General features: G+C 44.5%; 1 protein-coding gene across 1 annotated transcript in view; it reads right to left on the bottom strand.

The window, feature by feature from the left end:
• Positions 1-640: 640 nt before the first annotated feature.
• The window catches only part of T265_11244 (hypothetical protein), a gene marked incomplete at both ends in the record, with an annotated part of 76,546 nt that continues 61,357 nt past the window's right edge, over positions 641-15,829 (bottom strand). The window contains 2 exons of the mRNA XM_009177848.1: positions 641-755; positions 7,294-7,631. Coding sequence (XP_009176112.1) covers positions 641-755; positions 7,294-7,631 — 453 coding nt within the window. The remainder of the gene's footprint in view (positions 756-7,293; positions 7,632-15,829) is intronic.

Below are 15,829 nucleotides of genomic sequence, written 5' to 3'. Positions count from 1 at the left end.
GTAATTTACCCAGGGTTTGCATCGTGGTATTTAACACCAAACTAGACAGTATATATTAGAATAGTGCATCATCAGTGCAATGGTGCACCGATGATTTCACCTAGTTTGGTGATGGGGCGTGTGTCGTGTTTGTCTCCCCGTTTTCCTGCTCACTATAATATGGTAGGCGTATCCGACCTCTACCGACGTAACCCTTTGGGTAAGCTGCAGTACGGGCCTGTGTCATGATGAAACTTGGTATTTGTCCGAGTTTCATGGTGAATATTCTAAGCCGCGTTACTTCCCTTTTGATAGGTCGATTTGTCTGCAACCCAATGCATCCCTTAGCAGATTATTCAACGACACAACTACTCAACAATCTTCTTATTGGTAAGCTGGCTGTAGACTGTAGGTGCCAAACGATGCCAATGCCAGGTAACCATATAGTAAGCACCAAAACTTCGAGAGAAACTCTGCGCACTAAAATCATCTGTATGTGGTAGTCGCCCAGAGTATGAACCTGAACTTAGCCGTTGGGTGATAGAAAAGCGTCCGACCAACTCAGCCCCATAATGATGATGTCACCTCGGCTGGGATGAATCGTATGCAATCCAGCCGCCAGGCTACGTGAACAGACCAACAACCAAGCAGCGCGCCCAAGCTACCCGTATTCCGTCCGACAAAGTCCAGAACTTGGTTGTTGTTGTTGTCGCTGTTCCAACCATAAGTTGGCACGGCGCCACATCTGATGGTGATTAACTTCGAAGTCTGTGAAACTGAATGAGGGGAAACAGCCAAGTAAACTATTGGGCAACTGGAGCTATGATCAACGCACACAAGTCAGCCGCCTGATAATTGGTCACATCAAAGCGTCATTGTCCCTGGCATGCTCCCATGATAAACAACCAGCATCGCTGAAGGTGACCAGGACTTGGATCATCCCTATAATTGTTGACCAACTTAAGCAAAAGATACAATGACAGTATTTTCTGGGAGTCTGGCCAACCTAAGAGGTTAATATCCGAGCCAACCTGCAAAAGGTTCCATGAAATCTCACTTGACGACAACACTCACAATACGGCAATCTATCCATGCCGAAACCCAACATGAATTGAAAAGTTCATGCTCGCACCACTGTCGTTCTAATACTTGTCCTCCTGCCTGACAATTATTCTGGTTGATTCACACCAAATTATGAACAAGTTCGCCTTTTCAGACGTGGGAATTCGGACGTCCAGCGTGCGTGGAGTAGTGTCAACACCCTAGTCTCGCACGTTAGATGCCCGAAAGTCAAACCCGGGCTTGTTCAAGGATCTGCACTGCCGATTAGTTCTAACAAGAGCGAAACTTAAGCCCCGTGCTTCCCCCTCTGGTATGGACTCACCAGAATAATTAGGCCAGGACAGAAGGGCGACTGTTCTGATGAGGGTGACGTGAGCATCAGGACAGAAGAGCGACTGTTCTGATGAGGGTGACGTGAGCATGAGCATGAAGAAGAGGTCTGCATCTGTCAACCCCCAGCCTTAATTTCAGTCAAATTCCCAGGTGGTTTCTCACTACTATTTTGCGTATTTTTTTTAGTTCGTCCAACACAGAAGATGCAGTGTGGTGCCACAGCGCTTGACACGCAGCATGTGACGGGTTGGTGCACATATGAACTAATAAATTATGGTTTAGTAGCTTGTACGCACCCATCCGGAAGCTGGACCGGGCATTTCAGAAAGTTTACCAAAGGACATAGTGAAGAAACAGCTTGTAATGAACAGAGCGAAGGCTGATCGAAACTCGCCACTTGTCAAATAGTTTGGTATCTTGCACATCCGTCAAAACAAAAACCCTATCCACTTATTACGTTTCTCATCAATTCAAAAACAAAACAAACAACCCAGTTACTCGGATTTGTTAAAGTTCGCATATAAATTAGACCGTGTTCTACGTGCAGAAAGTTATTGCTTAAAGTAAGCAGGGCAATTTATTGAAACTGGACGCGTAAGCCAATATGGCATATTTCGAGTAGGGCGATGATTCCTTGAAGAAGTACTTGAAGAAGTACTGAGAAACGGTTTCGTCTTTATTGAAGATCACCGCCATTGCTCATATGATCAAACTTCAGGTTGACTCGAACCAGAGTCCCTTCAGTTAGTACAGATAAAATCGTTCAAGAGGTTCGTCAGGTGCGTGCAGCTAATGACGCACGAACTGCTGTACATGCAGGATGAAATTTCTGTTGAATTGTGGGGAGTTTCCCGCTACCTATTGCCTAGATTAATTTGCACAGACAGGAAACATGTCACAATTTGTATGAGCCCTTCAACTGGGCAGTCGTCACTCGAAGAGTGAATCAACATTGCATCATATGAGTTGAAATCAGGGGGTGAAAGATAGTAGCGCTACATTCTCAGTTCAATTCGATCACGCTGTTGATCAGATACTATGTCTGAATGGCATAGGGCTAAACTACTAACAAACAGGTCGCAAATTCAAATCACTCGGAGTTTTCTCGAGTTATCCACGGTTTATTATTCTGTTTGGCAGTTTCTCTACGCTTTTCGTCATAGACGGCTTTGGTTGAATGATCAAATCCCAGTAAAAATACTTCACTTTCCTACTGGGGATATGTTTCTGCAACCTGCAAACCCAATCGTACTGTTGTGCCATAATCATTATGGAAACTGTCCGACAAAAAGTAGGGTAGCCAGTGTTGTACCGTCCCACGACTGACTCCAATCCGGCTGTCACCCAACCCTGGACATCACACAACAGCGAGAATGACATTGTTAACAGCTGCGTCGGTCTTTTATTTCTATTACACCAACCGCACCAATTATCGATCATCGGTCGGGCGGACGAAAGGCACAGTTTGAATGAAACTGTCTTGTAGCTAATTCGCACAACACCTGTGTTGCCATAGCTACGATTGTGTTGCACCGACTCCGACACGCAGATGGATCCACGCATAAACAATGCACACACTAGACGGGTTAGAAAAAAGCAACAGTCGGACACGACTAGCTGACGGCAGGCTATCAATGATCAGTCAACTAATCTGAATAAAACTCACCAAAACCAGATCGGCCATGTGTGAAGAACAGTAACCTAGCCTATGAGACAATATAATCAGGGGTATTTGCGTGCCTAAAGGCAATCGTGTTACAAAAACTCTGTAGTTTTCCATATGCTCGTACCGCAAGCCGGACAGTAGATGCTATCCCCACCAAAAGTGTCTTGGTCTTGACCAAAGTGGTCAGGACAGAATAGCTGCAGTCGGTATACATCCGCAGAACGGCTTCCGGTTTTAGGTGTTAAATGCGATAATCCCTCCCAGGGATAAATGCCATCGGGACCGGACTCTAATGGATAGCATTGGCTCCCTGGTATTCGCTCACACTCTCCGTAGGGCAACCCTTTTCATAGCCAATGCACTTACTACTGAAAGGAAGAAGGTTTTCGCTGCGGAGTTATTTATTATGAGATGTCAACCGACCGGTTACAAACCATTGAACAGGGAAGCAAAACTCTAATTTGCATCTTATTTACAAAAACTGGACAATCATCTCCCGAACGCGGCTTCTTGAATTTCCTGGAGATTCATTCACTCCAATCATTCCTAGCCCAAATCCGAGCAAATGTTACAAAGTGACTCCACGAATTCCTCGACAGATCTCTCCCTTCTCAAAAGACGCAAAGCGAAATTCCACGAACAACACATACTACTCATGTGCCTCCCCATCAGTAGTATCACCGTTACACTACCACCGTGTCAGCCAACACTGGCGGAACAGTTGGGTCATTTTCTACCGTATGAAGTTGTTTACTTTAGAAGATGGATCCATCATATAACGGTCTAGCAAACCCAAAAATAAAAGTTGGATTTTACGACCTGCATGGGCGCGCAAACATGAGCCAGAGTTTTTACAAAGGAAACTACTCACCAGTTTGCTGAAAACTCTTCGACAGCCCACGACCGGTTTCGACCTTCTTGGGACTCATCACGTAGGCGCTGTCACAGAGTTTCCATCAACCTTATGTTCTACTTAAACCCAAATTGTACTTATTTCGACAAATATACTCATTTGCAAATCAGTTTTGTTTTCACGAGACGCTCAACTCATTCTCTAGTTTTATGTTATTCTTCAACTGAATGTGCCGCACAAAGGCCGCCTCGTGTTTCAGTTAGTACGATATTCGAGATATCGCAGTATATTCTCATGAAGGAAACTATTTATATGGTTGCTAAGGCCTCTTCGACAGCCCACGACCGGTTTCGCCCGGGGCCAGGGTTAGTCAGCTCGGGGCTTTTTTTCTTTGCAAGTTGAGCGATACCTGCATTGGGCAGCGTACTATTCTCAACTTGATGAGACTACTTATCGAGGTTCAGTGAATTCGAAGCTTATGACCTGAGACCATAAATGTTTCTACCCTACCTCTTCCATAGCACGGTATCGATCACAGCACAGCTTTTGAATGACTTGTGTTAAAGAAGCCAACCTGATTTCAAAGGAACTATAGTTGATTGCTCATTCTTGAAATACCTTGTCCGTCCAACTTCCCAGCGGTGGTCTTCCTAAGCCACCGAAATAACTTGAAGCCAAGCCCCTCCAAACCATCACTTCTACCATAGCATCTCAGAAATAAAAAATTGCGACCAAACTATTTGGCTTGGCCTTAGAGACGTTTCGTTACTGGAGATTCGTTCCTGAGAGAATGGGTGCCTCTAACACACCATTGTGCGGAGATGTAGACCGCCAGATTATACGTGCTCTCTCTACAAACCAATTCCATTAGTCATTTCCGTTTGGTGCATAAACACAATGGGTTTGCTGAAAGAATTTGTTTGCTGTCTAGATGTTCACACAAGATGTTTCGTCAATACCTTCGACGGAATGTTCGCACGCATCCCATAGAGGCATGGAGACTATGTAGTAATGTTGCCGCTGCATGTAAATCAAACTGATGGAACTGTCTGAAGCCGTGCAAAACGTGTGCTGTTTGCTGATGCCGAACTGTTCGACTGTTCGATTTACTAGAGGGAAACAGAAGTAAGCTACAGTGCAGCAGAATGAAGATTCAGGATTCTGAGGTCCAATTATCCTAACTAGATTTATGCACCAATGAAATCCCCAGGGAGTCTCAAAAAGGGGAGACTGTTCTACTGGTTGTTCAGAATGTGAACAGACGAAGTCAGTCATCTCTTCGACACATACTGTCATTTGTGCAAGGATTTTGTTTTGACAGGAGACTCTTCTGAATCCAGCTAGATCTCCCGTTTTCAGTGCTCATTTCTTGGTTCAGCGAAATCAGTTAATCCGAAATTCATCTTCATCCTTACAATTCTGAGGTCACCATTTACACTTGTTTTTTCTCAACGCCCGTCATGTCTGATAGTAGGACACAGCATTCACAAGCAGGGTTGATTCGATCAGAAAACATTTCGAGCTTACCTCATGGTTGCCAGGGCAACCATCGTGATACGGGTACGCTCTGTAAACAATGGCCGAATGACACGAATGAAAAAGTCGAGGCTTATTTGCACACAAATCAGGTCTCTGCGCTTCTACTCGGGCCGCGTAACTCACACGCATAATTCGTTATTCCGAACGTGTATTTGCGTCACTGTGTGCGTTGTAACCATGGTCATGGTCAAAGGTACACGATGGATTGTTACAAAACCCGTGAGTAGGTGATTGCGAGCGAATAAAGTCGACAAATGCGACAACAGGTAAAGGTCAATCAACACTTAGCCACCAAAGCTAGATGAAACGAATGTATCCGATGTAATTGACACATCGTAGCATAACCAAAATATTTAGAAATGTTACAAAGCTCCCCCCACCCAAGAAAACCTTCGATATTGAGAACAGAGGTAAAAATGGAGAGATGAACTCAAGGTGGCAAGTTTTCGTGACGGTACCGCGGGAGGTAAAATTGAAGACTTTTGTGATCTGTCAAGGTGATGCGTTCCTCATCCTAGATACTTAACTGTCAAGCAAATGGTAGGGTTATCAACCAGAAATACTAAATGAGGGAGACTGTGATTCACGTGGGAAAAATGGTTAGGATTAACTGATGAAGAACTGCATCCACGACAGACAGAGACATTTATCTGCAAAACCAGGTTTGAATAGCAGCCAAGAACCATGTGAGATAAGGAAGTTACGTGGGATGCGGCTTGCTTGGCAGTGTCAAATGCAGCTGCAAACTGGGGAGTAAACTGGATTCATCGGGATGTCTGTTTGAGCAAATCATTTAGAGGAGCGAGGATGTCAGTGCAATGTAGAATGTAGATTCGATAATACTAGTATATAATCCCTAAAAACGGCGAAGCCTTTTGGTAGATTGGGAGATAGGGTATTCGAAGAAAGCGCTAATCTTTTCTGCCGTCGTTCGAGGAACCATCGAGACGATGTTCGAAGGGCTCAGTGTCACACCATCCGAAAACGCACATACTGCTAGAACCGTTCCTCATCCTAGATACTTAACTGTCAAGCAAATGGTAGGGTTATCAACCAGAAATACTAAATGAGGGAGACTGTGATTCACGTGGGAAAAATGGTTAGGATTAACTGATGAAGAACTGCATCCACGACAGACAGAGACATTTATCTGCAAAACCAGGTTTGAATAGCAGCCAGGAACCATGTGAGATAAGGAAGTTACGTGGGATGCGGCTTGCTTGGCAGTGTCAAATGCAGCTGCAAACTGGGGAGTAAACTGGATTCATCGGGATGTCTGTTTGAGCAAATCATTTAGAGGAGCGAGGATGTCAGTGCAATGTAGAATGTAGATTCGATAATACTAGTATATAATCCCTAAAAACGGCGGAGCCTTTTGGTAGATTGGGAGATAGGGTATTCGAAGAAAGCGCTAATCTTTTCTGCCGTCGTTCGAGGAACCATCGAGACGATGTTCGAAGGGCTCAGTGTCACACCATCCGAAAACGCACATACTGCTAGAACCCTTCCTATAGCTGGCGTAGGTGGAGTCAGTTGTCTTACTGGTAACTGAAATATCATCAGTGAAGGCGTAATCAAAACTGGAGACCACGTAGTACTTGGTTGAGGAATCGATGGGAACTTGGGAGAGGTCTTCAGACCAAAAGATTTGCGAACAAATTCGTGTATGCTAGAAGGTGCACTGATGACTAGTCGTCTTCGGTCATAGGGATCTGATGGTATGCTCGGACCAATTAAGTTTTAGAGAAAACCATTTTACCGGGAAGTCATAAAGAGAAATTACGTATAAGTGGAATATGAAATTTATCAGCAACCGTAACAGGGCTTAAGACTTGATACTTCCCACAAGATCCGCACTCACCTGAAGTTTCCTTTCGGACCAAATGGATAGGAAGCGATCAAGAGCTGTGCGAAGGGCGGATGATGTCCGAGTCCAGCATGCGTTGAAACGTTTGTTCGGTGATCTTCAAAATTTTCAAGTGGCAGCCTTCTTGGTTGCGCTGTTACAGGTGGATTTTTGGTGACAATGTCTTGCTCAATATCACTGGTGGAGTGAAATGGTTGTGGACTGTCTGCAAGGTGATATAGAAGTGAAGAGGAATTGCTAACAGGAAGTGGGAACAATCGACAACCGATCGAATCGAGTGAAGTGGCTTGTCCATGTACTACGAGAGTGTATGCATTGTCAAGCGGTTTACCCTTGCGAATATGAACAAAAAATCAAAATGAAAAAAGCAAATCAATAAAATCAGAGACACAGGAGGGCCGACGGCTTAGGCTAAGGCCACACTCAAAGAGTTACTGCCCGTTTGTGTCACTGCACCTGTTGTATGTCGCTCGTAGAATGTGGTCGGCTAGCTTAAGGCAGATAGGTTTACCCTATCAGAGTTCTGTCCATTAAAGACGCTGGGATGACTATCTGGAAGGGTGTATTTTCTGATTTTGTTGTCAAAAAGGAGCTAATGGTAACAGACACTTGGCTCCGCATGGGGACTGGGCTGATGATCTACTCGGGGATGCCTGTGCGGCTAGAGATTACGGGGATAGGATAGTCTCCCAGAGACTGTATCAACGTACGCTGTCAACTGTGACAATTGTCGTTCTAAGCCATATGATTGACAATGCATGATGTTCAGTTAGGAGATGTCGATGAATTCGTGTACCCGACGAGTAAGGAAACATTTGCCAGTGGCTTCTGCGAGCATATGAAGCATGCTACTGCCTGGGTCCATGGTCAAACCTGTGTATGTATCGCGAGGCAAACAGTTAGTCCACAGTTTATGCGGTCTTTATCTGCAAGAAGAAGCATGTGATGATGGGGTTTTATCTTCCAGTTCAGCACTAGACAACACATTTCTGAGTGGCAGGCCATCGGATACAGTGGTGGGTTTCAACAAGGCCGCGTTCAATATAGCATAAGGAAATTCCGCTGAAAAGAATGCTGATGACAGATGGTGGTATATCTGTGAAAAGTTGTGGAGCAACAGAGGGAAACATTTTAGGTAGGCCGGTCAGTGAATGTGACAATGCTCCGTTCTATTCACCCTTGAAAGAGTTTTCCTCGGGTGAAGACTTTCGGTCTGCTGAGCTGGTTCGCCTGATTCCTACTCACTGGCTTAATTCTATTGAATGTGAGGGTGTATGTAGGTTTAACGATGCTTATCTGGATTTTAGTTATCAGTGCCATTTGTGACGAAGTATTTGGGACAGAAACACGGCTAGTAGCCAAATTTCTACACAGAACAATGCTGTTTGTCCATTGTTACCTTTTCCAGATGGTCCTCTGGTCCTCTTCCTCATTGAACAGAATAACAATCCTAAGCACTACGTCATTCATTCATTCCATAATTCTATAGGGCTGTAGAAAGGCCAAGGTCTCGTCTACACTTTGGCCTCTGTTGGTTGGTTTATTGGAATCTAACTCGTATATCTCCCGAAAATGTCTAATTATTGTACAATTTGTGGCCACTCGGACATGATATCCTCTATGAGTGAAGTGTCTGGCCAAACGTCGCAACGTCTACCAAGATCACCAAACAAGCGAGTTACCCTCGTTCACGTTCACTCTGTAGGGACTTGGAAGTTAGGGTAACAGGGCGATGTATTTTTCGTCTGTGTGTAGCAGTGTCCCGTGCTATCCATCATGTTGATCCACCAACCCAGTTGCGCTCTGGGAGACGTTCACCTCAGCCCAGTATGGACTCTTCATTGGAAACTTGCCCACTCCCATAAACCTTACATCTTACGACCGATCTTACACCGTTCGAATCAGAGGAAGTACATCTACCTCATGAAATTGTGTTTCTCAGGTCACTGGCTGGTTTGTCTGAGTGCTGACTCAGTGACCGAGGTCGCAAAAAACTGTAAGTCAATAGACCGAGGCCTACTGATAGATTGCTCAAGCCCATTGTGGGACTATCGGAGTGTACTTATAAAAGGTATGGAGGAAAAATCCACACACGACAGAATCACCTACTGTGACCCCACTTTCAAAATGATAAACATCATTCACAGGCCTCCTTCTCACAAAAAAGGCTTGAAGGGTGGCTCGAACAGTGGCTACCATGGTTCTCCTTAGCCATCCATGTTGTTCATCTTACAGCTAGACTGCAACAACCCTAGTTTTCCGCTAATCTGACAACAATTCCGACAGCTCATGAGGGCTGCAAACGAACACGGAATGAAGAGGACATGCGTATCTGACCTAATTTTACGGGGAGGCGCCAACGAAGGAGGGACCGACAATAGTTTAACCCAGGACTGAACTGTACTGTTCCGAACAGCCCATCCATAAAAACGATGAACCCATATCTGCCGATTTGATGCCATCTGGAGGACGATGCCGGGCGGACACACGTGGAGCATCCGCGGAGCTGAGGATACACAGGTAGAATGAACGGTCAGGTGGCTGTCAAATGACACTGGTTCATGTATATGATGTGGTAAGAAAAGCAGCGGGGCAGTATTTCGACAATGCTTGTGACAGTAATATGGAAGGAAGTATATTTGGAATAGATCCGTGAAGCATATCACTCAACCTATTTTTTAACCATAAAGCGTATCCGTCTTTCAAATACCAGAAGTCTTCAGACTTCCATCACATTTCTTCAACATTGATTTTCTTCTCCAAAGTACGAAAAATATTCTTCTGTAAGTTCAACAACTCATTTGTTAGAGCGTTGCACCGTTCTACCGCTGCTTATGAATTCGCATTTGGGATGAACCCAAAAGTACCCGAATATCATTTGTTGCCTGTTTCTACACTAGCGCCTTGGTTGCTTGGTTTCAAAAATAAGCTTTTCATACAGGTTACGTAGAATGTCTTTTAGTGTCGGTCTAAATAACCTTTTCCAAAAGTCATAAAGGTCAACCAAATTTTGGGCACAGTTTTCGGAGTAGACTGGACTAGAATAGACCCGATTACGTGGATACAAGCACATCACACTTGCAAGGACATTTTTCGGTGAGGTGTATAGCACACAAACCGTACATGGTATTCTAGGTTAATATACTATCCCCTCCTATCTTTCTAAAACACTCCTCCATGTAATGAATCGGTTAGTGAAGCGCTTGCATCGGAAGCGATGAGGCATTCTACTTGTCGGAAGAGATGAGTCATTCTACTGAGTTACTACAAATGCGTTTCCCTCAGATATTGTCAGATTTACTACTACGATCGATTGATTTCGAAGTCATCTGATGGGATCACTGTCTATGTGTCATTCAGTCTGTCCATGCCTGAAATCCTGGCATATTAACTCCTTGTTGATGAATAACACACCCCGGAATTGGTCGACCAATGTTGCCGAAGCAGCGAATGTCACGTTAGCCACAAGGCAGCTCTTCGCACGCTGGCTTTGAAACGGACCCAGTGTCTCCTAGAACATTGTGACAACAGGTCATATAAAGCAATGTAAGGACGTACTCGTGTAAAAATGACAGGTCGAAGTTGGTAGATACCGACAGGAAACAAAAACCAAATTTTCGGGGGATCGAACATTTGTCAGAAAATGGACCAGTGCAAACAGTTCTTTGGTCAGTCGCATTGATCAACTATGACTAGCATCTGAGTAGACTCCAGGAACGAAACGATCAGGTGAGTAGGACAATCACAATGCATGAAATAGGTTTTACTCAACAACTAATAATAACTGAAGAGGATGTCCGTCTCCGACTCGGTTTAACCGGGTCACGCCAATCCGATTGGCTTTCAGTCAACATCGAACACTGCTGTTGATAGTGTTACTAATACTGAGTACCAAGCACCACTGAGATGACAACAGCATGCGAGGAAAGTAATGCACTATGATACTTTGTACAACTCCACGGGTTGAAATATTTGTGGATGTGAAAAATTACCGGTAAGGATTAGGCGAAGCTACCTGAAAGGTACTCTACAGATACACTCATCTGTATACCAATTTGGTTTTGACAAGAGACTTACCTGGAACCCAGCTGAATCTCTCGTTTATGATGTTATTTAAGTAACTGAAGGTGTTGCACCAGGCCATCTCATATTCAAGATGTCACAATACATTGCATAGACGTAACACACTACTCATATGGTTGCTGAAAATTCTTCGACAGCTCACGACAGGCTTCTCCCTTCTCGAAGCTCATCAGGTAAGCTCATCCCCTCAGTTTCCACCAGCCATGTGTTCTACTTGAACCCAAATTGTACGAAATTCGACTAATACACTCACCTGGAACCCAGCCGAATCTCGGGTGCAACACATTCATATGAAGAAAACCATCATCAAGGAGGGTCCAAAAGGTAGTCTAGAGTCATCAAAGCAATTAATGTCATTCGGCAAGTGATCACAAGTGCACCCAATTTGTTTTGGCGAATCAGTTCCATGTAAAACAAGGTTGAAAAATTCAGACATGGTTCAGTAATGACGCGGACAAAACGAGATGAATCACTGAGCCTCTTAGACCCATTAAGAGCCATGACTACCATCTTCCCTTGAACGGAATTGACCCCCACCCCTTATCCATAGGTGACGCTTTTGTTCGGTTCCGCGAGTGTGCTGCCTAGACAAGAATCAATATAAGGTCAGTTCCCAACCCCCTCGATCCAGCATATTTGGGGAGATAAAGTTCCAAAAGCAACCGCGATTTGGCAAAATGCACGAACAATTGAATGTGGCCGGAAGCCTATAAATGTCCGCTTTTTATGACTTTAGCGTAGAATATGCTTCCAGAACAGTTTACTGTAAAGTACGATAAAATGTAATGTAGAGCTCTAATGTACTTCAGCAGTTACACCTCAGAGTTTCCGTGGATCGTTTTAATACAATAGTAAGTGGTGTGTGGCTGACATGCTGCTTGATTTCTCGCCACCTGTCTTTCAGAACAGCAACTAACACTCGATTCTCGTCTGAACAGCTCATCTCCTGTCCTGGCACAGTTTTTCTGGTGGGAAAAGAACGCGACTCAAGTCTCGCTTGTATTAGGGCTCATCAGCATGCATATCCTTGTTGGTGCCTGGGTTTGAACTCCGGACATTTGACAGGTGAGGCGCATGTTAGCTGGGGCAAACAGATGAATGTGTTCACGCTTGAGTGGTGTGACTGGCTTGCCACCAAGGCCTACAGCGTGCCTTGGTGGAATAGTGGTACCACGCTCGCTTCGCACAGCCAAATAGATGCGCTTTTGCTGAGCTCAAATGAGTGCGCAACTCGACTTCAGTGCTTCTCCCTTCTGGTGTTCACTCACCAGAATAATTGCGTCAAGACAATAGTAGGATTGTTCGAATGAGACTGACGTGGATGTGAATTCTAAAAACCCCGAAACCATCTAAAACTTTGTGAACCGTATGTTCTTACACTTCTGTAGATTTTTATTTTGGTGTCCAGCCTGGATGAACTTGGTATCACAAGCCAGCAGCACTTACACAAAATAGAAAAAGTCATTTGTCCACGAAGTAACTTGTGAGTCGCCATGCTGTCGTCCTACTTGCTTATAAAAATGGGATGCAGCAAGGTAAAACCCTAGTGTGTGAATGTATGCTACACAGCCTTGAATGTCATTCACTACCACTAATTCGTTACTCCCAAAGGTTCAGATGAAATCCCGAACAAGCATACACCATCTAACGTTAATTCTTGAACTGGAATTCTACGGAAAGTTATCTTTCGCTGGGCCGCTAAGCTAATTCACTCACGAGGCTAGTCAAATGGGTCGTTGAGGGAACATCGCTGGACCTGTGGTTACTTCACACATTCGACAGCAAGCTACAAAAGGGTTTACTTCTTCTCTGCAATCTTCATGAATCCTGTAGAAGCAGCTGGATCTCCAGTGGCACAGTTTTTCTGGTGGGAAAAGAACGCGACTCAAGTCTCGCTTGTATTAGGGCTCATCAGCATGCATATCCTTGTTGGTGCCTGGGTTTGAACTCCGGACATCTGACAGGTGAGGCGCGTGTTAGCTGGCTGGGGCAAATGAATGTGTTCACGCTTGAGTGGTGTGACTGGCTTGCCACCAAGGCCTACAGCGTGCCTTGGTGGAATAGTGGTACCACGCTCGCTTCGCACAGCCAAATAGATGCGCTTTTGCTGAGCTCAAATGAGTGCGCAACTCGACTTCAGTGCTTCTCCCTTCTGGTGTTCACTCACCAGAATAATTGCGTCAAGACAATAGTAGGATTGTTCGAATGAGACTGACGTGGATGTGAATTCTAAAAACCCCGAAACCATCTAAAACTTTGTGAACCGTATGTTCTTACACTTCTGTAGATTTTTATTTTGGTGTCCAGCCTGGATGAACTTGGTATCACAAGCCAGCAGCACTTACACAAAATAGAAAAAGTCATTTGTCCACGAAGTAACTTGCGAGTCGCCATGCTGTCGTCCTACTTGCTTATAAAAATGGGATGCAGCAAGGTAAAACCCTAGTGTGTGAATGTATGCTACACAGCCTTGAATGTCATTCACTACCACTAATTCGTTACTCCCAAAGGTTCAGATGAAATCCCGAACAAGCATACACCATCTAACGTTAATTCTTGAACTGGAATTCTACGGAAAGTTATCTTTCGCTGGGCCGCTAAGCTAATTCACCCACGAGGCTAGTCAAATGGGTCGTTGAGGAAACATCGCTGGACCTGTGGTTACTTCACACATTCGACAGCAAGCTACAAAAGGGTTTACTTCTTCTCTGCAATCTTCATGAATCCTGTAGAAGCAGCTGGATCTCCAGTAATCTCCACTTTAGTTTTCATAAAGGAACCTACTCACAAGGCTGCTGAAAACTCTTCGACAGCCCACGACCGGTTTCGCCCTTCTTGGGGCTCATCAGGTGGGCACAGTCCTTGTGAGTGATTTCCTTTATGAAAATATACTGCGATATCTCGAATATCATGCCAACTGAGGCGGCCTGTGTGCAGTTGTAGAATATCATAAACGAGAGAATCAGTTGAGTCGCTTGTGGAAACCAAGTTGATTTGCAAATTAGTGTATTTCTCCACTTTACTTGTTTTTGTGGCTTTAACAGTGTGCAAAACGCCATTAGAATCACCCGTTTTTTCCTGATCTTCTCTACCTCTGCTCAGATTGGAATATTGAAACTTTCAGCACATTTCGCTCAAGTCAGATTTATGGCTAGAACTTCCACGGAACAACGTACTACATGTTGATTCGGTGTGGAAGGCTATTTGGTCCACTTCAGCTCAGCTAGAGACGTCAGTGTATATCGGGGTAGCGACATTCTTCCTTATTACTGATTACTAAAACTATTACATATGTCTTGAATTATGCCTTCGAATTCCGCCACAGATCCACAATTATATTCGGTTCATCCATCATACCAAAAGGTTTGTCTTTAGGCCCGGTACTTTTTCTCACTAGCTTTATGTCCGTATCCATATGAAGCTATCTTACACTCGAATTTCTAATCCAGAAACAAAACTCTGGCTAAATAGGCAGTGGTGACCGATCCATTTTACTACAGGGAAATAGCAGTTTACTACTCGGTTGGAGGTAACCTTCTCGTCTGATTCAACCACATGAAACACGATCAAAAACGGTAAACTATGCAAAAATGATTCCCCTCGCTTTTCTAGTTTAGGAACAATGGCACATCCAGGCATTTCAGCTGTTCATAGTATATTTTTTGTATCATCAGTAAACGAGACTCACTTCTATTCACTAACCTGACCATATGCTTCGTGTAAATTCATTCGGGTTGCCCTCGTGCGACCAGGCTCCATATGCGAGTCGTTGAGTTGGTTTTTGTTCGCAGTACTGTTATCCGGATGAAACTACTCATAAGATCGCTGAAAACTATTCAGCAAGCCATGAAAGCTAGTGCACTTCTCGCAGTCCATCAGTCCCCGAGTTTACGCCAAACCTATATTCTAATTGAAGCAAATTTATATCAAATTCGTGAAATACATGGATTTATAAATCAGTTTGGTTTTAACGGGAGAGCAACCTGAATCTCAGCCGAATCTTTCGCTTACGCCAGGTTGCGGAAATTCGGGGACCGTACCTTCCTGAAGAAGGCAGGGTAGTTTCGCCCCAAGCTGTCGATGGGTTTTCAGCAACATTATTAGCAGCGTTTTCCCTGAAGAAACTTTACTGCGGCATCTTGAATATCGTACCAACTGGAACATGAGGCAAACTTTGTGCAACACATTCTGCTGGAGAATACAAAAAACAAGAGATTCAGCTGAGATTTAGGTTAGTCTCCTGTGAAAACCAAATGAGTGCCCCCATTTCGTGCACTTGTTATCCGGTTCTTCACGGTCACCAGCGGCCCTCGTTTTGCACTGCCGTACAAGGAACACAGTAACACCCTGGCTTTCTGGGCACCGTACTCAGAGAGAGAGAGAGAGAGAGAGAGAGAGAGAGAGAGAGAAAGAGAGAGAGAGAGAGAGAGAGGGAGAGGGGGTACAC

Source organism: Opisthorchis viverrini (assembly GCF_000715545.1).
Source record: "Opisthorchis viverrini unplaced genomic scaffold opera_v5_462, whole genome shotgun sequence".
NCBI classification, from domain to species: domain Eukaryota; kingdom Metazoa; phylum Platyhelminthes; class Trematoda; order Opisthorchiida; family Opisthorchiidae; genus Opisthorchis; species Opisthorchis viverrini.
This window is presented reverse-complemented; position numbering and strand designations above follow the sequence as displayed.